Source organism: Microcaecilia unicolor, chromosome 1, assembly GCF_901765095.1.
Source record: "Microcaecilia unicolor chromosome 1, aMicUni1.1, whole genome shotgun sequence".
Lineage (NCBI taxonomy): Eukaryota > Metazoa > Chordata > Amphibia > Gymnophiona > Siphonopidae > Microcaecilia > Microcaecilia unicolor.
The window spans coordinates 205,399,781-205,422,871 of NC_044031.1; the positions used below are offsets into that span (position 1 = coordinate 205,399,781).

Genomic DNA, 23,091 nt, shown 5'->3' on the forward strand with positions numbered 1-23,091 from the left:
TTTCTCTCTTAGGGGCTTTGCGCTTTCGTATTTGTAAAAGAAGCCCTATATTTCTTATCTTGATAGGTAGTCAAGCACTGACAGGGGTAACAGAGGAAAAAGGATGCTCCCAGTGCTAGAACTCAAAGTTTTAAACTCTATAAATGGTTTCCTAAGTAACTGAGTAGTTCTAGTTACATCTGGAAAGACTTGTATACCTTGAACACAAAAGGAAATAGTTTTCTTAGAGAAATAAAGTTTCAGTATCTTAACTTTTTCCTGCCCTGAACAGAAGATTACAAGCAGAGTTGCTCTTGTATGTATAATATCTTGAGACATTTCAAGAAACTCTGTTAAATTTAAAGATTCTAGCTCTGCTTGTCCTTTACCCTGTGGTTTCTGAATAAACATATAATAACAATTCAAAAAGGATATAGTTTCAGCTTCCTCGAATAGCAAAACTTCCTTGAGATATTTCTTCAGGAGTATCTTAAGTGCTAGCAAATGATGGTGAGGAAAGTTCAAAAAATGTAAATTAATAGATCTTTAGAAGTATTTACCTGAGATCTCACCTTTGCTGGTCTTGGCCTATATAAGCCGAACCATTCTGTTATAACACTATGGACACTTCTGCCTGTGGCCTGCATATATCTGTATTCCTCAGAAACCAGCATTTCTACCAAGGAAACTTACTGCTGAGAATACCATGATGACTTCATCCAAGGACATATTATTTGTTGCAAACTAGCTTAGTTATCGCCTGGGAAGTATGAAGGAGAGAGACACACATGGCTCCAGGAGTATGAGATCCGACAGGGAGGTTTGCATGCCATCGATAACAGTTTCATTTCTACAACAAAGGCTCTCTTCATGACCATGAAGCTGCTGGACATTATTATACCTGCTGTGACTGGTCCACAGGTATCATGGATGCCAAAAAGTTGGACGAAAGAAGAGGAAGAGAGAGGAAAGGACCAGAAGACTGGCAGGAGGATAGAAGGCTCGGAAAGAGCAAGAGAATGATTTCCTAAACACCAGTTAACTGCATACCTTGTAGCAAACTCACAAGGTTAGCTCAGCCTTACCTAAAGACTGTGTCATCTGCATCCAGAATAATACAGATCTTGGACTTTATTCCTGACTGAGAGACTCGCTGAGGCTTCAGCTTGAGTCTCAGAGGAGGAATCCGCTTCTTTACCATTGGAAGTCTGCCACAGACGGCATGGTGAGACAACAGGATATACTACCTATGGTCATGGGGATAATTAGTCCATGGCTTTTGTCTGAGACAGATGGGTTTTATGTCATGACTTATGGTCTGTGAATTTAGCTGCTAACTGTGTATTTTGCATAAGACGTGTGGTGTAAGTTCTCATAATAAGCATTAGGATATCAGTATTGTGATTGGTTGTGTAATCACTCATTAGGATAATCATATATCATTATCTATATTTTGGTGATAATCTATTTTTTTATAGCAAGTTAGTTTGTATTTTGTTTAGCATTTTGCTTCAGAACTATATATATATATATATATTTCTATACCTAATAAATAATATATATTCCATCTGTGGCATTGTTCCTTTTTCCAGCACAGCTACTGTAGATGGCCATTGGGCCAAAGAGGTACGCGTCCCCTAGACACGAGTCCAGAATAATTGCTATTTTGTAGTGTTCTGTCAGCTAAGTACCTCAGGATATATATATTAGGAGTTGTCCTCCTGGATATATACCCTATAGATCTCAACATATTTTCCAAATTCTCAAGATGTCTATGTATATATAAACTATCCTTAATACCAGATACCCTGCCACTCTGCAATTTATTTTTTATCTGAGATGTAATTTGAACTTGTTTCTTATTAACTGAATACATTCAAGATTGCATATCAGTTAGTTTAGTCACTGTCTAATGGGAAAATTCAGAGAGTTGTGGAACTGTATCTTTCAACCATTTCTCAGTCATGTGACCACCAGCAACCTCTTTGGCTGGTTCAGAATCTATTGAAAACAGTTCAGGACATTTAACTACCATGGGAAAAGCCATGACAAATTCTTGAGAATAAACAATCTCCTGGGACTCATCAGCTCCAGTTATAGGCACAACTGATAGGAAGAGCCCTGTTGACCGGGCTCACAAGGAAGCAGAATGTGGTGAGGGGGTAGGCCTTCCTCTCAAACTTAAAAAAAAGGAGAGTCTAAAGGACAGTCAGGAGTAGAAGAAGATTCTCCCACTATCACATGTCTATCCATCAGGCCCACCGCCCTTGGAGTACTGGCCAAAATCTTAATTTTCACTTTCCCTCAATGCTTTCCGATATCTATTCAAAATCAAATCGCAAACTAAATACCTTCAGTAATTTTCAGGCAGAGTGACGAGATGCTTTGGGGCTCCCAAGGGGCTTTGCATGCCCCTTTGGGCACACCCCTGCAGCTGCATACCATAGAAGTGGTGAAGCTTTATGAAGGTAAGAGTGGCACCCAGTGATGATATCAGATGCCACTCAAATGGTACACTGCAAACAGTCAGCATTCCTCGTTAGTGCAGATCTTACTCTCCCTCTGCTCCCAAGGGCTAGCAGAAGCAGTGAAGCTTTATGCAGGTGGGAGTGGCACCCAGATCACAGATCTCACTCTCCTTCTGCTCCCTTGGACCAGCAATCTCAACATATGCCAAGCTGTGACTTTCTGGCTTGTGCTGACTTGTAAAACAAGCACAATCAAGGTATCTGCTCTTGCTTGGGGCAGAAAAGTTCAAGCTTGCAATTTATCAAGCAGTGGCTCCTCTGTATTCCAATTGTTGAATAGGATGGGACAGAATCCTCCAGTCTTCTTGGGCACAAGACGTATCTGGAATAGAATCCTTTCCCTTCTTCTTCTGGTGGAACAGGTTTGACCGTATTAGTCTGTAGAAAGGCGGAGATTTCCTCTACAAGTACCTGCTTGTGCTGAGAGTTGATGTATGATGCTCTCAGTGGGCAGTTTGGTAGTTTCTGAAGTGCATAACTGAAACGGACTATTTGAAGAACACACCAGTTGGAGGTTACAAGGGGGCAACTTTGATGGAAAAAATTCAGCCTCCCTCTCACCGGTAGGTCATCCAGGACTGTGGCTATGTTCTCTTGGAGTCAGTTGTAAGCTTGGCCCCTGCTTTGCCTGGGGAGCCATCTGAGCCTTTTGGGCATGTGGTTGATGTGGCTGGGAATGCTGGGACTGGGGCTCTTGGGTAGAGTGGGAAGGCAGTGGAAATCTACACCTTTGAGAGTAGTAGAGTAAGCCCACTCGAGACCCTCCTAGGAGAGGAGAGGAGGTTGGAGGCTGCCAAGAGAGGAACTGAATGGTGTCAGTATGCTTTTAAATAAGGTCAGTGACCTCCTCCACCTTGTCCCCCAAAAACGTGTCACCTTGGCAAGGTACATCTGCTAATCTCTCTTAAACTGCTAGTTCCAGGTCAGAGACACTTAGCCATGAGAGTCTATGCATCCCCACACCCACGGCAGAGAGCCTGGCACAATATCAAATGAATCATATGTGTCCCTGGCCAGATGTTTTCTGCACTCCAGATGCTTTTCGGCCAACTGGTGAAGCTCTGTGGCTTGCTCCTGAGGGAGAGAGTCCATGAGACTAAGCATACTTCATGTCAGAGGCTTCAAGTAAATGCTTGTGTAGAGCTGGTAAGTCTGGATGCGGGCAATGAGCATCTAGGTCTGATAACGTTTCCTCCCAAATTAGTCCAGGGTCCAGGCCTTTCTACCAGGGGAAGCCAAGGCATGATTCCTGGAACTTCTGGCCCGTTTGAGGGTGGACTCAACTACCAATGAGTGGTGTGGCAGTTGCACCTTTTTGAATCCAGGAACTTTCTGGATATGATATTGTACATCCACCTTCTTTGGCATGACCTTCACTGAGAGGGGAGATTCCCAGTTCTTCATCAGTGCTTCCTTCAAGATAGGGTGTAGTAGAACTGTGACCTCTTCCTTGAGAGGAGATTCATAGTCCAATACAGATAACATCTCAGCCCTGGGCTCCTCTTCTGTCTCCAACTTAAATGGGATGGCGTAGGCATCTCCTTGACAAATTCAGTGAGAGACCCTCTGGTAGGGATTTACACCTCTCTTGTGGAGGGGAGGGGTCAGAAGGGATACCATATGACTCCTCTGAGAAGTAATGTGGATCATCTGACTCCCATGAACGTTCCAAATCAGACTCCTCAAAGTACTCTGGATAGACTGGGTGAGTCTGTGCCTGCCCCGACTCAGTGGAACCATGCCCATGCCCTAAAAGGTGCCGAGGTACAGTCCTACTCTCAGATTCTGGGGAAGCTTCCTCTCCCAATGTTGAGAGTGATACTGCATGAGTTGATGTCAATGTTGGCACCTGGAGAGCCACCGACATCAAAGCTTGGGCCTCAGGAAGGAGCTGAGACTGAGCTGCAGCTAATGCAAATACCCTCAATGCCTAAGCAATGTGCAACTGGAACATCTGTGCCAGCTCCTTCCTGAGCATGGCCCGGTACCGTTCATCAAAGGTAGGCATCAGCAAAGGCTGGGGAGTCGTATCAGGGACAGCCTGGGGAATAGTCAGTGTCAAACCAAAAGCTGGGATCTAGCTGCCTGGAGACTGTTGCATCCGCACCTCTACTAAAGAGGGAGAGTGGTTTTCTTGGCACTTCGGGTGCCGTGCTTCGAGGAAGACTGATGCCAATGCTTCCTAGGCTTCCCTTGATGCTTGGCATTGCAGTCCCTTGGTGCTGATGAAGATGACGTTGAATCCATGCTTGTCCTCGTAGTCAGGTCTGATGCTGACCAATCCTGAGGCCTACTAATAGCACCCAAAGCCAAGGGAGGTGGAGACCACCATGATGCCAGTGCATTCCCATTGGTAGAAGCAGTCTGGACAGCCACTGAGGTCAATGCTTCTGATGTCGATGGACTGGCCTTTGAGGAGCCAAAATGTTTCTCTTGCTGGAGCTGACATGCTCTACTACTACTACTACAAATCATTTCTATTGCGTTACCAGTCATGTCTTTATCTGCATTTGCAAACAGAGAGAACAAGAATCAGTTTTGTGGTCAGGTCTTAGGCACCCAATGCACCAATTGTGCAGGTCTGTGATAGAAATTTATTTATTTAATCATGTATTTTAGCTGCAGAAGTTACATAATAAAATTACAAAAATAATAATATAAACGAATAATACATAAATCAGAAGCTCAAACATACAGTGTGATATATAAAATCATAAAATATCATGGATTCCGTCCAACAAACAGAAATGTACCTCTGCAAATCTAAAAAATAAAAGCAGTCTTAATACTTCTACAGAATTCCAAAAAGTCATCAGTTGTCCTAATATATAAAAGAGTGCTATTCCATAGAAAAGCCAGAAAGCAGGAATATGCATGCCTATGGGCACATTCAAGCTTAAGAGTTAACAGAAGGAAGAGAAAAACATCTCTCATTTTGAGAATGTAAAGAAAAGCTAGGAACATAAACAGGCAATTTCTTCCAAAAGTATTTTGGTGCTGAAAGGCATCCGATTATATTGGGTGCATTTTTGAAAGCACTGGGGGGTCCTTTTTGGCATTGAACAAAGAATTGCGGCTAAATTAAACTCCTCAGAAAAGGGGCTAGTCTCAAATTGAGGCCAGTGCTCAGGTCTAAGTGGGCCTAAAGAGCCACAAGAACAATAAATAAAACTTTAAGGGCTGAAAAAATTAAGAAAATAACAGGGAAAGCAACTAAAATAAAACGATGAGGGAAGAAAAATAATTACCCACACAGAAGGCACTCAAAAAAGTTCATGGAAGAAGCTCTGAGGGGAGATCGCCAAAACATGACCACCTAGCTCTGCAGAAAAAAAGAGACTGAGGGACCCACACATGTGTGCTGCAACACCACTTGGACTTTCTTAAAGATATATACATGCTAGGCAGCATCCACAGTGGGCCCAGTCAGATGACATTACCTACATGTGAGAATACCTCTGACCTGCTTGTCCTCGAAGAAAGAGGCATTGAGATATTTTTTTTATTTATTCTCTCTTTTCTTACTAATTCTGCTTGCCTTTTTGGCTGCCACCACACACTGAGCACAAGATTTAACATATTGTCGACAATGACCCTAAATCTTTTTCCTCAGTGGTGACTCCTAATGTGAAGTCTAGCATCATCCCTTTCTCTGAGTCATAAGTACATAAGTATTACCGTACTGGGAAAGACCAAAGGTCCATCAAGCCCAGCATCCTGTTTCCAACAGTGGCCAATCCAGATCACAAATACCTGGCAAGATCCCAAAAAAGTACAAAACATTTTATACTGCTTATCCCAGAAATAGTGGATTTTCCCCAAGTCCATTTAATAACGGTCTATGGACTTTTCCTTTAGGAAGCCATCCAAACCTTTTTAAAACTCCGCTAAGCTAACCGCCTTTACCACATTCTCTGGCAATGAATTCCAGAGTTTAATTACACGTTGAGTGAAGAAAAGTTTTCTCAGATTCATTTTAAATTTACTACATTGTAGCTTCATCGCATGCCCCCTAGTCCTAGTATTTTTGGAAAGCGTAAACAGACACTTCACTTCTACCCATTCAGCTCCACTCATTATTTTATAAACCTCTATCATATCTCCCCTCAGCCGCCTTTTCTCCAAGCTGAAGAGCCCTAGCCGCTTTAGCCTTTCCTCATAGGGAAGTCATCCCATCTCCTTTATCATTTTCGTCGCCCTTCTCTGCACCTTTTCTAATTCCACTATAACTTTTTTGAGATGCGGCGACCAGAATTGAACACAATGTTCGAGGTGCAGTCGCACCATGGAGCGATACAAAGAGGCATTATAACATTCTCATTTTTGTTTTCCATTCCTTTCCTAATAATACCTAACATTCTATTTGCTTTCTTAGCCGCAGCAGCACACTGAGCAGCAGGTTTCAACGTATCATCAACGACGACACCTAGATCCCTTTCTTGGTCCATGACTCCTAACGTGGAACCTTGCATGACGTAGCTGTAATTCGTGTTCCTCTTTCCCACATGCATCACTTTGCACTTGCTCACATTAAACGTCATCTGCCATTTAGACGCCCAGTCTCCCAGTCTCGTAAGGTCCTCTTGTAATTTCCTCCCGTGATTTAACGACTTTGAATAACTTTGTGTCATCAGCAAATTTAATTACCTCACTAGTTACTCCCATCTCAAGGTCATTTATAAATATGATAAAAAGCAGCGGTCCCAGCATAGACCCCTGGGGAACCCCACTAACTACCCTTCTCCATCGAGAATACTGACCATTTAACCCTACTCTCTGTTTTCTATCTTTTAACCAGTTTTTAATCCACAATAGAACACTACCTCCTATCCCATGACTCTCCAATTTCCTCTGTACTCTTTCATTAGGTACTTTGTCAAACGCCTTCTGAAAATCCAGATACACAATATCAACCGGCTCACCTTTATCCACATGTTTGTTCACCCCTTCAAAGAAATGTGGTAGATTGGTGAGGCAAGATTTCCCTTCACTAAATCCATGTTGACTTTGTCTCATTAATCCATACTTTTGAGTCAATGAAATACAGAAAGAGATATGAAGAAGAAATGAGAGTGAAAAAAAGAGGATTATATAAACAGAGGAAAGAATGTTATTAGAAAAAGAGAAATGACAGACTAAAGCATTTATCTGCTTGTCTATATTTATCTTGTAGAGAAAACTTTTAATACCTCAAGTCCCTGTCATAGAGACATGAGAGCACCATGAGGCTTGCCACAGAACCAACATAGCAGGCCTCTCTCATGTGAAGATATTAGCCTCATATCACTTCTATTCCTTTCTTAACACCTCTATTTCATTCTTCTCCTCACAGAAGTTATCTTTATCCTTTCATTCCATATTATTTCTCTCTTTTTTCTTACTCTGTCCGCCTTTCCTCTCCTTCTCCATTTCAATAACCAATGTATTTATTTGTTCATTTAAGTATAATGGGGTAGATATTCAAAATGATTTAATCGGGCAGGAGAGGCTCCAGCCCAGTTAAATCACACTGAGTGAATGACCACTGATATTCAGCAACCAGGCAGTGACACTGAATATTGGATCTGTCCACCACTGCACTGTTCAGGCTGTGTCAAGACAGTCCAGAGGAGGACCTGGGGTGATCTCAGTAGTTATGCATAAATAGCAGTCCCATGCCCAGCTAGCTATGTGAGTACTGCACTGCTTGCTGGTAGTGAGCATTCTAAAAACAATTCACTGCTGCCAGCTGAATATTGGCCAGAATATCTATCTATCTATCTATCTATCTATCTATCTATCTATCTATCTATCTATCTATCTATCTATCTATAATCAAAATTACTAAGCAGCTCAAATATAAACATATGGCAAATTTCTATAGCAATAACACACAAACATAAACGATGAAACATCACAAAAAACCCCTACAAAAAATAAAATCCTTAAAAATCCAGATGTCTATGCACCTTATATACTGTCATATAGACTAAGATAAACTCTCCTGAATGTATGAATATGTAGAGTACAGACAATCCTTTATAAGAAATATTTGATATAAAAATATGCATCCATAGTGTATTTTTTTTACATTTGTGTGTTTTGTGGAAATGCATCAGTATTAATGAGGAGCAATCAAAGGCATTGTAAAGGAGGGAGCTATGGGTCCAATGCACCCCCAAATTTTCCTTCTCTTCCCCCCCCCCCCCAACATGGTGCTTCCTTCGTTCCTTCCCTTCCTCGAGCAGCAAAGCTACAATCTGAAGAACTGAAGGTTGCATGCTCAAGGTCTGCTGGCTTCCACCCCCTCCAAAACAGAAAGGTTGGAGGGGGCAGGAGCTGGCAGGCCATGAGCATGCCCAGATGCTCATGGCCACACACTGGTCGGCCCTGATATCTGTTCTGCTGATTGTAGCACTGCTGCCCCAGGGAAGGGAGGTAAGGAAATAAAGACATTAAAGGGGAGAAGGCGAGGTGTAAAGAAAGATACTAGAGACTATGAGGTAGAGGGGGAGGAGGGAAGGAGAAAGATGCTAAAGAAATGAGGGCAAAGGAGAGAAATACTGGACACTATGGGATAGGGATATGCTGGGGTTGGTGGTAGAGCTAGAGGCATTGCTGGGTGTGGGGCTGGGGGCAGAAGTTGGGTCCCCCTAAACAAAAAGGCATTCGACTGCCCCTGGGATCAATATTTAGAAGGTTTATCTAGGTTCACAGGAATTAACCAGATATATCTTTCAGTTAAAAAATTTTAGACCACTGAAGCTGGAGGACCTGAACATCAATTTGTGGTTTCCTGTTGCTGGGACTTAGTGATCCTATAGTAATTGCAACGTCTATTTCAGAGCAGTTGGCAAGAGTAGAGGAATGATGGATAGGAATGTGTTCTTTCAAAAGGACACAGAAACCTCAGCCTTATTTACTTTTGTTTCATGTTAATATTTCCCCTCCAAAATGTTTTTGAGAACCTAACATAATATCATTTTGTCTTGTTATGCTATCTTAGTGCATGCTTAAGGGATGTAGTGTATGCTATGTGCAAAATTTACAAAGAAAATACATTATAAAAATGCAGCACACATTGTGAGAAAAGTAAATCAGAAACTAAAAAGGAAAACACTTATAATGGAAAACAAAATGATACACACAACATAGAAATGAAATGAAATGACATAAAAACATGAAACACAATCCTTTCCCATGCACACTCCTAATGGCAAGAGCATTGGTGGAGCAAGTAAGGCAAAGGTCTGGCTGTGGCTTCTCTCATATTGACCCTATGCAGGTCTCCACTGCTGGGTTGTCTCATGTGTGGGTTTCTGCTGGCACTTGCTCCTGGGCCTCTGGTGGCTTTGGGAGTTTCACCCCTGGTTGACAGAGGTGATTGAGAATGGCACCCATTGAAATGCACCTCTCCTCTGCAAAAGAAGATCGAGAATGTTTCCCAAAAGAGGGACCACAATAAATTAAGAATTACTTGGTGGAAGGGATTCATCAATGGTTGGATAATGGTGGTGGTCAGGTCTCAAGGAAGGATGCTGGTTGACGGGCTGTGCATTGTGCGGTAAGGGACAGTCACCTATGAACAAGGAAAAAAGAAGTCAACAGAACAGCAAAGAGGTGAATCATGTTACATATGTGACCCTCTTAGAGAAAACGTACCAAAAGTGGGGTTATAAATAACAGAGATAAAGGCTATAAAAGTTTGGAGGGGCAACTTTCATTCTTGAATGTTTGTGTACTATAGGGGTCAGGGTCAGTAGAATGGGACTATGCAATTTTTTTTACAACTTTAAAGTTTTTCATGTTCTACAGTTTAAAAACTGCAAGTACCTAAAGCAGGGTATGTGATTTGGGAGGTTAATTACTTTTTTATATTAATAAACATTTCTAAATTTTTTAAAGACATAATTAGTTTATACCAGAGGCTGAAATTTTGCAGGATTATGTAGTTGATAGCCCTCTATCTTGTGGTATAAAATAGATCACATACACCACTTTTGGTACCTTTTCACTCAGCGGGTCACAGATATTTAGTTTGTCGGTTCAGTTGATTGTAGAAAATGACATTGTGATTTTGAATTTTCACCCAGAAGCTCAGTGTTTGCTTCCTATATAAGATTTAGCTGAGTGTGTTCTAAAAAGGCCAAATACTGATGAGGGGAAAGAGAAATAGAAAGTCCCTAGTATAGTTTCCATGGACCATTATGGACTCAACCCTACCCATGAGGAAATCTTTGACTTTTGGGAAGGGGTGGAACAAGGCGTTCAAATTACAGTTCAAAATGTTCTATGCTCCATCTTCTAACTGAAATTAATTATTGTATGCACTGCCTATCTTCTTTGGTAGCTGTTTTGTCATGCCCAGCTGATTGACTTATAAGCAACACAGAAGTCATTCAGATATTCCACTCTGACACTTGAACTTATTATAAATTATGCCTTCATGCGGTAGTTCTCATCTCAAAAAATAATAAAATGGCAGTGGTGAACGCTAAGAGGAGATTCTATCAAACACTTCTCTTTTCAAACATGGTAAGTAGGCTAAGCACCTATTTATCCAGCTAGGTGTCAGTAAGGATTGTTATCTTAGGGCTCCTTTTACTAGAGTGCTATAAGTTTTTCTATTTACTATACTTTAGTGCACGGTAAGTACAAAGTTGTGTGTTTAATGCAGAAGGTTTGCCCAGCATCTGCCTTATATTTACTGTACAGGGCTGACACTTACTGCTTAAGCCCTGTGTTATATATAACTAGTAAAAAAGGCCCGTTTCTGAAGGCAAGGAAACGGGCCCTAGGCAGGCAATTCCTCCCCCCCCCCCCGTGCTACAGCCCCCTCACCCCCCCTTCCGCGAGCCAGTCGACCCCCCCCACCGGACCGCCGAAAACCGCCCCCCGCCGCCGTTGTGGACTACCTGTGCTGACGGGGGACCCAAACCCCCGACAGCCGAAGTGTTGTTGTGCCCTTCACGTTGATTCCTCAATTATCTTCTCTGCAAGTTTCTCTGCGTGCGTCTGACGTCAGACGCACGCATTGAAACTTGCAGAGAAGATGAATGAGAAAGGAACGCGAAGGGCACAACAACACTTCGCCTGTCTGGGGTTTGTCAGCATAGGTAGTCCACAACGGCGGCAGGGGGCGGTTTTCAGCGGTCTGGGGGGGGAGGGTCGACAGGTTCGCGGAAGGGGTGGTCGAGGGGGCCGTAGCGCGGAGGGTGACAGATGATTCTGAGGCGTGTTTCCCTACTCCTCCCCTTGCCTTGGAATCAGCTGTCATGACGTCAGTGACGTCAGTGCGTGTCTGCCTAGCAGACCACCTCCAGCCTAGGGAGCCACGGTCCCAGGCATAGAACGTTGGAGGTGAGAATTATTATATAGGATAGCAGATAGTGCGGGAAATTGCGCTGTCTGCCACTGCATGTAACACAGTGTAAGCCCACTAAGAAAATTTCCCACAGAATTGCCTCAATGGCACAACCGCACCCAACATCTTTTCCCCCAATCAGTTCCAGACCTCCCCAAGATCTGACCCCCCCCCCCTAAAGAAATACTCCTCTCACCGATATCCAATCCCCAGAAGCCCATCCTCTCAAATTCTAAGTTTACATATAGCCCCATCCTCTTCACAAAGTAGATCTCATAAAACATTGTGGGTACATTCTCTGTGGTTAAGGATTTGGAAGATTTGTTAGAGTGTGCATGAAAAATGGAAGGAATTTTCAGTAGTAGAGGGTAGGGCTATGAAGCACTTTTTAGGAAAATGTAGACCTACAGGGGAGGTAGGTGATGTATGTTTACCACTGTTGCTAAGAAATTTAGGTGAAGTGATTGTTCCATTATTGGTTCAGATTGTGAATTGTTTTTTAAAGTAGTGGCTTTGTTCCTGATAAACTTAAGATAACAATTGTGCATCCTGTGGTGAAAGATCACAAAGTAGATTATAAAGATGTGGAGGGGCATTTTCGATAGAATGTCTAAATCTGAATTTGGACACAAAACGTCCAAATTCTGAAAAGGAAAGAAGGTCATTTTCAAAAAAGAAAAACGTCTATCTTTTGTTTTTGACAATACTATGGCCTTTTTTTCTTTTTTGGATGTTTTGTGATTTGGACTTTTTTGGGGGGAGGGGGCACATTTGAAAAAAAAAAAAAACGTTCAAGTGCAAAAAATCCAAAATCAAGCCATTGGGATGTAGGAGGAGCCAGCACTTTTAGTAGACTGGTCCCCCTGACATCCCAGGACATTAATAGAGCACCCTAGGGGGTACTGCAGTAGACTTCATAAAGTGCTTCCAGGTACACATCTGACCACTGCTCCCTTACCTTGTGTGCTGAGCCCCCCCAAAACTCAACCCAAATCCACTACCCCCAACTGTACACCACTATCATAGCCCTTATGGGTGAAGGAGGCACCTATATATGGGTACAGTGGGTTTCTGGTGAGTTTTGGAGGGCTCAGTTTCCTTCACAAGTGTAACAGGTAGGGGGAGGTAGTAGCCTGGGTTCACCTGTGTGAAGTGCACTGCATCTACTACTAAACTACTCCAGGGACCTGCATGCTGAGTATGATATCTGAGGCTGTCATAGAAGCTGCCAAGTAATATTCTTAATCACAATTTTTGGAGATGGGAGGGGGTTAGTGACCACTGGGGGAGTAAGGGGAGGCCAACCCTGATTCCCTCCAGCGGTCATCTGGGGCACCTTTTTGCGCCTTATTCATAATAAAAACAGATCTAGCTCAAAACATCTAAGTTTTAGTCCTGGACGTTTTTGTTTTGTTTCATTTTGGCTGAAAAATATCTAAGTCTTAGGAACACCCAAGTCCCGCCTTGAACACGCCCCTGGCATGCCCCCTTGAGATTTAGACGTACTTTTGACGGACTTCAGAGAAAAACGTCTAAAAAGAGGTTTTGAAAATACTGATTTGGACATTTTTGTGAGATAAACGTCCAAATACAGACATGTCACTTTTTGGATATTTTTCTCTTTTGAAAATGAGCCCCTTAGCTAACTATCGGCCAAGTTCTTCCTTGCCAGTACTTGCTAAATTATTGAAGCTGTTTATGTGCAATCGGATGATTTTTTTGACAAGAAATAATCTGTTGGATGAAAATCAGTATGGGTTCCATAGAGCACATAGCACTGAGGCACTGATGGCTACGACTGTGGATGAGATACGTTTAGGATTAGATAATCATGCAAGCTTCTTTTTTTTTTTTTTTGCATTTTTGGGTATATCAGCAACATTTGATACTACTGATTGTGATATGTTGATACAGCCCCTTGGTGCTTGTGGTCTGCAGAGTACTGTTTAATGTGGTTTCATTCCTATTTACAGGGAAGAAAGCAGAGAGTGCAACCGGAAGATAAAATCTCAGCATCATATTCTTTAGATACAGGAGAACCTCAGAGTTCTGCCTTATCAGCAGTACTTTTTAATATCTATCTGAGGCCTTTGGGACATCTGCTGCACTCTTTAGGAGTCTCCGCAGTTATGTGGATGATGATCAGTTTTTCTTTCCTGTACTTTCAAGTGTACATGATGCTGTTCAGAAAATGCAGATTGTGTTTGAAGGAATTCTGTTGTGGTTGCAAAGGAATCACTTGAAGTTGAATGTAAATAATACAGAACTGTTCTTTGTGAGTACTGATGCCTCGTTTGTATTTCCAGAATTTGTGTCTTTGTCTGGTATCTCTGTAAAGGCGTCGACTCAGGTGCAGAGTCTGGGCATTTTGATGGATTCTGGATTTTCTTTTCGGCTGCAAGTTCAGCACCTGATTAGAACCTTTTTTTTTTTTTTATTTATAACCATTTAAATTTTTACAAGTGATAAAACAACTTGCTGGAAATACAGAGAAAGTAATATGTAGGAATTATTTCAGTCAGGTAATTCTATTCTCTTCCTTAGACCACTAAATAGGGAGAGTGAAACAAGATAAGGAGATCAATTAAACAGTAAACAGAAAAAAAAAACCCCGTGGTATTAACCTGATTATCCCCAAGAACCTTATTTTTTAAATTACATCTTTTGAGTAGGATGCATCATTTGTCTCCAGCTGTGGATTTAGGGTGGTGTTATCTGGCCTTGAGTACTGCAATGTTGTATATTTGGGGTTACCTGCTGGCTGTGTTCATTTCTTGCAAATTGTACAGAATTCTGCAGTGTGTCTTGTTTTGGTTTGCTGAAATATGACCATATTTCAGTTTACTGAAAGCAGTTGAGATGGCTGCCGGTTGCGTTCAGGTTAAAATTGAAACTGCTGATGCTAATTCATCATGTTTTGTTTCATGACTCTGCTATGTATTTAAAGAATGCTATTCAGCATTATGTTCCACAGAGACAGTTGCGGTCAATGAATGCTGGACATTTGGTTCTGCCTGCTCTGAAACAATTTCGTCTGGAAATATCTAGAAGAGGGATTTTCTCTGTTGCTGGGCCTTTTGAATAGAACTGGCTGCCAGCTGGATTGAAATGTGAGACAAATTTGGCCTCTATTAAGCGCACTTGATGTGTCTGGCTTTTTATGCCACTGAGAGTAAATTATAAGGCTGTGCTTTGGACATTCTGATTATCTATTTATAAACTATGGTGTGTTAAAACATGTATTTGTTCTGTAATGTTGAAGTTTTTGTATTTTTTATGTATTTTTTTGTGTGTATATTGTACCTCACCCTGGATAAGGGCAGGTTATAAATAATAAAGCTAAATCTAAATCTAACATCAAGGAAACCTTTTTCCCACCCATCCCAATCCCTCTAAGAAACTCCGGGATTTGCCTGCATCTGGGGTGGACCGCACCCACTGCCCCACACTTGGTACCTGCTTACCCTAGTAATAAAATTGCAGTACTACTGCAAGGGTCAACCTTCCATATAAGGGCAAATTGCCCTTTTATGGTAAGCTGATCCCTAGTGGTAGTACCATGAGACTACACTAGGGGTCAGTGGGTGCCACTTTGTTGATGGAGCCCAATGGGCAGGATCAGTGTTGTCGTATCCCATTGACATACAGGGAATGGCCCCTGGGTAACTCCTGAGCATTTTCAGGGGACAGGGGTGAGTGGGGGTAGGCTTGCCTTGATATTAGGGAAGGGGTTTTGAGAAGGGGGAGGGCTATATATTTTGGAAGAGGGGCTTCAAGATGATGAGTTCAAGTGGGAGAGTTTTTTATTCTGGGGATCCAACCTAGGGCTGAAATTGTGAGGGTGATTAGATGGAGGGGCAATTTTGTGAGGGGTTCAATTGGGTAGCAGTCTTTGGAGGTGATCAGAAGAGGGTGACATTGGGTGAGATTGATCATGGAGGGAAATGGAAGAGAGGATCTGCCATCATAGCTACACTACTGGACTGTTGATAGCATGGCTGAACTTACTGCCTCATCTTGATGTGGCATTAAGGGGTCCTTTTACTAAGCTGCAGTATAAGGGGCCTGCGTTAGCCTCAACACATGTTTTTGACACACACTGAGGCCATCTTTTACCACAGCGGGTAAAAGGCTTTTTCCGAGGACAAGAAATAGTCATGCGGTAAGTGAACCACTTGCTGTGTGGCCGGGGAGGAACACTTACCGCCACCCACTGAAGTGATGGTAAGGACTCCCACACTAAGATTACTGCAGGGTAAGCACTGGTGCTACAAAAATAGAAAGTATTTTTGTAACATGGAAATGGCGCACATTGGGGGTAGAACTACCACCGGGCTCCTGCTATAGTTCCGGATTGGCGTGCATGAAGCGTGTTGCCTCACACCAACCCTTTAGTAAAGGGGCCCCTAAGTGTAGTTGCGCTATTGGCAGTTGTGAGTGCTAGTGCACGATACTGCTCCACGCATTAATTGTCACCACTGGCCACTCCTCTGACTCACCCATGTCATGTCAGGCTCCTGCCTTTACCTGTATTAAATTACACATAGCATATGTTAGCATGGATTCATGCTAACTTCTATTAAATAGTGAAACCCACATTAACGGTTCAATGCAGTTTTGTTAAAGGGCCCCCCCTAATGTTTTATAAGGGCATATTACGTTCTTGTGTCTGGTTAAATAGAAAGTTAAAAAATAAAAATGTAGGTTAGACCAGATTCAGAGGTTCAGTTACATTTAAATTTATTAAAATCTAAAATATATCCATCTCTCTTTCTCTACATTTGTGCCAGATTTCAGTTTCTGGGAAAAGTAGAAAATAAACTCCAAAAACCATGTAAGCCAGAGGATTGCCTTAACAATTATAAAATAACACAGTCTACCAAAGGAATTAGGGAGTAATTTTAACAAGGGCCAGATATGTACAAAAGCCTTAGGTACTTTTACACATGGACTTTGGACAGCTTTTCAAAGTAAAAATACAAAAAAAATATTTAAAAAATGTCAAAGAAAAAATATCTGCATACATCCATACCAGCTAAGCTTTGTAGCTATTTTTTTCAGACAAAAAAATACAAGCATAGTTCTGAAATTGGTAAAGTGATGAAAACAGTGAGTAAAATTACTAATTCTTTTTGTCCGCTAGATCACCATCATCCATCTATCATTAAAGTTTTTAAACCATTAGTCGGGAAAGTTTTCACTAATATCATTAATCTTTCCTTTCAATCAGGTTTTTTACCTGATTCTTTAAAAACAGCAGTTGTTAGAGCACTACTGAAGAACATTTCTTTAGATCCAAACATGGTTGCTAATTATAGACTGATATCGTCATTACCCTTCCTTGCTAACTTATGGAAAAGCTTGTTTATAAAGAACTATTAGATTTTCTTGAACATTATAACATGTTAGATAAGCATCAATTTAGCTTTCATTCTCTGCATGACACAGAGATATTGTTGATTTCAATTGTTGATACAGTCAAAGAGGATTTTGATAAGGGAAAACGCTTTTCTAGTGAACTTGGACATTTCTGCAGCATTTGATACAATTGATCATAATACACTGCTTAAGAGTTTGTAATCCATAGGTTCAAATGAGTTAGTGCCGAATACAGAGAATGTGATGATGTACCTGGAGATTTTGTGATAAAGGACTTAACATTTCCTATTATTAATACAGTCCAGAATTTAGGGGTCCTTTTTGATTCTTCTTTACCTATGAAGCCACAAGTTACTAAAATGGTTAGGCAAGTATTTTTCAAACTGAAGATGATGAGAAGATTACGAGATTTTCTTAGCACTTCCAATTTTAGATTGGTTGTTCAAAATGTGGTAATGCTATGCTTCGACTACTGTAATGGTTTATTGATGGAACTGAATATAAATCGGTTGAAAGCTTTACAAATAGATCAAAATGCTGCAGCAAGAATTGTCTTAAGTTTTTTCATGGTCTTGTCAATCAAACCTATATATAAAGAACTTCATTGGCTTCCGATAGAATAAAGAATTATATTTAAAATCTTATTATTGGTGTTTAAGGTGCTAAATTATATGGTTTCTCCTGTCATTGCTTCAACATTGTGAATTTATCAACCTATCTGGACACTTAGGTCATCTAAGTTGAATTTACTGGAAATACCATCTTTAAAAATCATTAAACTTCATGAATATCTATCTTCAGTATTTAAAGTTATCAGTCCAAATCTTTGGAATGGATTACCACCTCCACTGAGATCATTGCAAAACTATGCAGAGTTTAATTGAAGTTTGAAAACTTTTCTATTTCAACAGATCTTTGGAGGTTAGCTTAAGGAGCAAATGGAATGAGTAGATTAATATAACATCAGTACGATTTTGAGTAGGGATACCTTTGAAATGGAGCATTACAGTTATGGTCTTGCAATGTCATCTATTTGGGATTACCAGCCTCTTGTATACAATTGCTTCAAATTGTCCATAACTTGGCGGTGAAATTATTATTTGGCCTACCGAGATCTGAGAATGTTACTGAATATTTGAAGCGATTGTGGTGGCTACCTGTAGGCTACCGTATAAAGTACAAGCTGTTATTGATGATTCATTGTGCGCTGTATCAAGAATCTTCTTTTTATGTGAAAAATGTAGTGCAGTGGTATGCACCAGCATGACCACTGTTCATCTATGGGACACGACCTTATTGTGTCTTCATTACAGTGCTTCCACTTGGATCAGACAAGAAAGGGCACATTTTCTGTTATTGGTCCAATTGAATGGAACAAACTGTCTCTTTGGATAAAACATAAGCCTTGTTGGCTTGTGTTTAAACATCAGTTAAGGGAACACTTGCTGTATGTAGCTTACTATATGTCTACTTGAAGGGGACTGTCCTGTACCTGCCTGATCATATTTTGGAACTGCGCCAGCTGATTTTTCTTATTTTGGTATGCTGTTGATGTGTAGTTGAAAATGTGATGTTTGTGTATATTTTTATGTATGTTTTATTGTACTCCACCCTGGATAAGGGCAGATTATAAATAATAAATCTAAATAAATAAATAAATAACTAGTGAGTATATTTTATGTATGTAAGAGCCCTGTTTACTAAGCTGCGATATCGTTTTTAATGCATGATACAAAATATTGCACGCTAATGCTAGAGTCATCCATAGGAATATATGGATGTCTCTAGAATTATCATGTGCGCTAAAAACGCTAGCACACCTTAGTAAAGAGGGCCCTAAGATTTTTGATGTGTTGTGATATGATGTACTTTTATTTTTTTATTATATTGTATTATGTATGTTGATTTGTTTGCCATCAAATACTTTGGATTGTGTGAGTAATAAAAATTTTAAATAAATAAATACAAATGTATTTCCATAATGAACCCTAGAAATGACTCTTTTGTTGCAGTTAAAAGTATAGATTTTTAGGGAGCAGGTTCATAAAGGCTTTTTGCATGCATGTGATGGAATACTTGCATAATATGCTACTTTTATAAAATGAACCACCATGTACAAGTATGCAATCTGACCAGAACACTTATACTTCTAGGTAACATGGCTGTAGGCATTTTCAGGGGCAGATTTTGGGCAGTCACAATTTATGTGCATTCTTTATCAACTAGACAATTGCTATGATCCAGATATCACAGAGTGAATACAAATCCTATCCTCAAGAACTGTCAAGTCAGATATACATATTAATAATTTAAGAAGTAATTGGATCATCAAAACTGAGAGAGCACTTATGCATTAGATGTTATAATGTTCACATCCTCCCAGTTGCATAACTTGTTTTTTGTTTTGCAACTAGGAGGTAACTTTCTCCTAACAATTTATAGCAAATTTTAGGCTGTTACAGTAATATTTGGTGACCTAGATTATGCAGTGAGTTTGCAAGATGTGTTTTCCTGGGAAGCACACAATTCTTCTCTATGAGCAAGTCCAGTTGAAGGAATAAGTGAATAAAAGTTGGAAGATTAAACAGATAAGATTTGATTTCTTACTGAAAAGTTTTAAATTGTTTTGGACAATTGCTGCAGTAGAATTGCTGCCAATATTATGGGAATGTATTGATGATGATATACAGGGAATATTTTGAGGGGGTATTTGGGGGTACTGAGTACCAGCACCTTTTCCGTTGTCTGCTAAAATTGACCCATGGAACCCAAGTTTTAATGATAGATCTCAGGCTCTACACATCAATTCTGTCTTGTCATAGATTCTGTGACTGATTGCAAGGGGCCTGGCTATTATGGGGTGGGTCCCTTAGTGATCACCCCACTCCCTCAAGGGTGGCATGAGTTCCCCTGAGAAAATTCCCACTGAAACAGCAATCGCCTGTCAGGACACTATATTAAAAGGGCCTCTTAGTTGTTAACTGCTTAGATACGTTAAATTATGTATATCAAATTAATCAACCATAAACCACAAAAAATGACAATGGCGCAACAAAATAAAACAAAAAAATTTCCAATGCACATGCTTTGTAAATTTTTACAAATCTTTACAAATGGAGGCGCTAACAATCAATTATTGGAGTTAACAAGCACTTAATTGGCAGTAATTAGCAGTTATGCACAGATCTGCATATGCCCTATTCTATAACATGTGTGCCAACTCCAAAGGGGCTGTGGCCATGGGAGGGGCATGGGTGGTTCAGGGGTGTTCATAGAAATTAGGCGCAATGTTCTAGAATATCTGCATTTGAACACCTAACTGCTATGAGTTGAGTGCATGTATTTACACCAGCCTTTAACAGGTGTAAATGCTCATGCCCAAAGTTAGGTGCACACTAAGAACCAGATTCTATATAAAGCGCCTAAAAAATCCGCATGGAAAACATTTTTGTCTAAGCGTACTCTATAAGATTTAGACGCGGTGTATAGAATATGCTAAGTTGATATGCCAGCAACTAAAACTATGTGCCTCCATTTACATCAAGGAAAACGTAGCTTAAATCCCCACACATAGATTTATGCGCATTGGGCCATATTCTATAACTACACGCATAAATTTTGGAATGCCCATGAAACACCCATTTCCCTACCCATAGCCATACCCTTTTGAACTGCACGAATTAGAATATAGACACAGTTCATTACAGAATACGCTTAGTGATTTGAGCATGTAAATTCCAATTATTGCCAATTAGTGCTTATTATTGCTTAATTGCTACTATCAATACTGATTAGCTTGTTAAGCCAATTAAGTTACACGTGTTGTAATAGAATACACTTAGATTTTGGTGCAGAACTCTAGGCGCGCTATATAGAATCCAGCAGTAAGCTCGTATTGTATAAAGGTCACTCCATACAGAGCACCCTTTACAGAATACTAGCTAGCTTGGAACATCCCAGTATCTGACTTTGGGCTCCATTTATTGTATCGTTGTTCCTATGGGCTCTGCTGCAGATAGCTTGCTCTAATCTGTAGTAGAAGACCATCTAAATGTAGAAGGAATTTTTTTCTGAGGAACCGTGGTTAATGAAAAAATCCTGTGAGCACTGGTGCCAATCAAGGCTTTGATCCTGAATATTGTCCATTCAAACATCTTTTGTTAGAGAGCTCCTTTCATCTGTAGGTGTTCTGAAAGAGTTCCATGAATAATGCTCTGTCTTGTTTTAAACAGTCACTGACTGAACAGCTAGGATTTTAGAAGTGACTGCTGGAAGATTGGAGGTAGGGCCTTCAAAGAGAGTCATTTCCCCCACCTAAGTCCCAGAGTTATGAGGCACAGGTAAAGGCAGTTACCTCCAAAGTGTTTTCATTATTGTGAAGACTAAAAAGAATTCAACATAATTTTTCTCCAGGTATTTTTAGAATGGTGGTACAAACTATGGTCTTAGCTCATTTAAACTACTGCATTAGTATCCTCCTGGGTTGTAAGGAGTCTGTTTTGTACAAAGTCCAAATGTTATTAAATACTGCGGCTCGTCTGATTTTTAAATATCCAAAATTTGAATGAGCAACATCTCTTTTGAGATGTGTACATAGGCTGCCAATTCATTCATGAATGATTTTTAGAATATGTTCCATAGTCTTTTTGATATTACGAGGTCTTGCTCCTAACTATATGCTACCATTGATTTGTTTATCAGGAACACTAATTCTGTTTTGAGAGAGTTTCTGATTTTCCACTATCCTAATTCTAAGAGGATAGTTTATAAAAAGCTATTTTCTGCAACATTTGGTTACAAGGAGCTAGTCAATGGAATGATTTTCCATACAAGATTAGGACACAGTCAGATTATGAAAAGTTTTGCAAAAATGTTAAAGACCTATTTATTTAATAGATTTTACAATATTATGCTGTAATCTTGTCCTGAGTATGCCTAGCTTCTTGCTTCTGTAAGCCACAATCAGGGCCAATTTTAGACATGGTGGGGCCCAGGGCAGAAATTAAGGAGGTGGCCCCTGATCCCCTCTCCTGATCTCCCTACCTGCATTGTGTCCGGGCATCTCTTATCCTTCTGCCCACCACAGTCAATCTCCCTCCCTTCCTCTCACCTTGTGGTCCTCTTTAAAAATGTAATTCCCTTCTCATAGGGGCCCCAGCGTAGCAGCCATCATCTCAAGCTGCCTCTGGCTGCCCCACAGCTTTCCCTCTCTGCCGCCCAGGCAGAAACAAAATTGCATCGGGGGGGAGGGGGCGGATCGCGGCAGAGAGGGAAAGCTTTAGGACAGCCATAGGCAGCTTGTGAGGATGGCTGCTGCGCCAGGGCACTTCTGAGAAGGGAAATAAATTTTTAAGGAAGGTGAGGGGAAGAGAGGAGGAGATGGACTGTGGTGGGGAGAAGGGAAGGCGATACCTGGACAGCGGGACCCCTGGAGCTGTGGGGCCCAGGACAGCAGCCCTGTTTGCCCCCCAATAATGCTGGCCCAGGTCACACTGAACCTGAAATGGTATGTGGGGGATATAAATGTTATTAAGTAATGTAATATAATGGAGGACCTGCCCTTACCTACTTGCTTGCTCTTGCTCTAGTGCAGGATGTACCCCAAGGTTACATATACATTCTCAAGAAACTTAAGAGTTTTCAGTCTGCATACTGCTTACTCATTTCTGATCCAAGCATGAGGTAAGTAAATCTGAAATATACTGTACTCTCCACTTTAGTTAACTTTGGAGCCCTTTTACTAAGCTGCATTAGGCACCCACAAATGCTTAATGTAGCACAAATGGCCTAATTCAGGATGCACTAAAGTATTCATGTTAGTTTTGCCATGTGAATGCGCTAATCGTGTGCTACACCGATTTT

At 40.8% G+C, this 23,091-nt stretch overlaps 1 protein-coding gene across 1 annotated transcript in view; it reads right to left on the bottom strand.

Moving 5' to 3' along the window:
- Positions 1–23,091, bottom strand: part of HECW1 (HECT, C2 and WW domain containing E3 ubiquitin protein ligase 1) — a gene marked incomplete at its 5' end in the record, with an annotated part of 389,530 nt that overhangs the window by 175,727 nt on the left and 190,712 nt on the right. Inside the window, one exon of the mRNA XM_030203827.1 lies at positions 9,964–10,065. Coding sequence (XP_030059687.1) covers positions 9,964–10,065 — 102 coding nt within the window. The remainder of the gene's footprint in view (positions 1–9,963; positions 10,066–23,091) is intronic.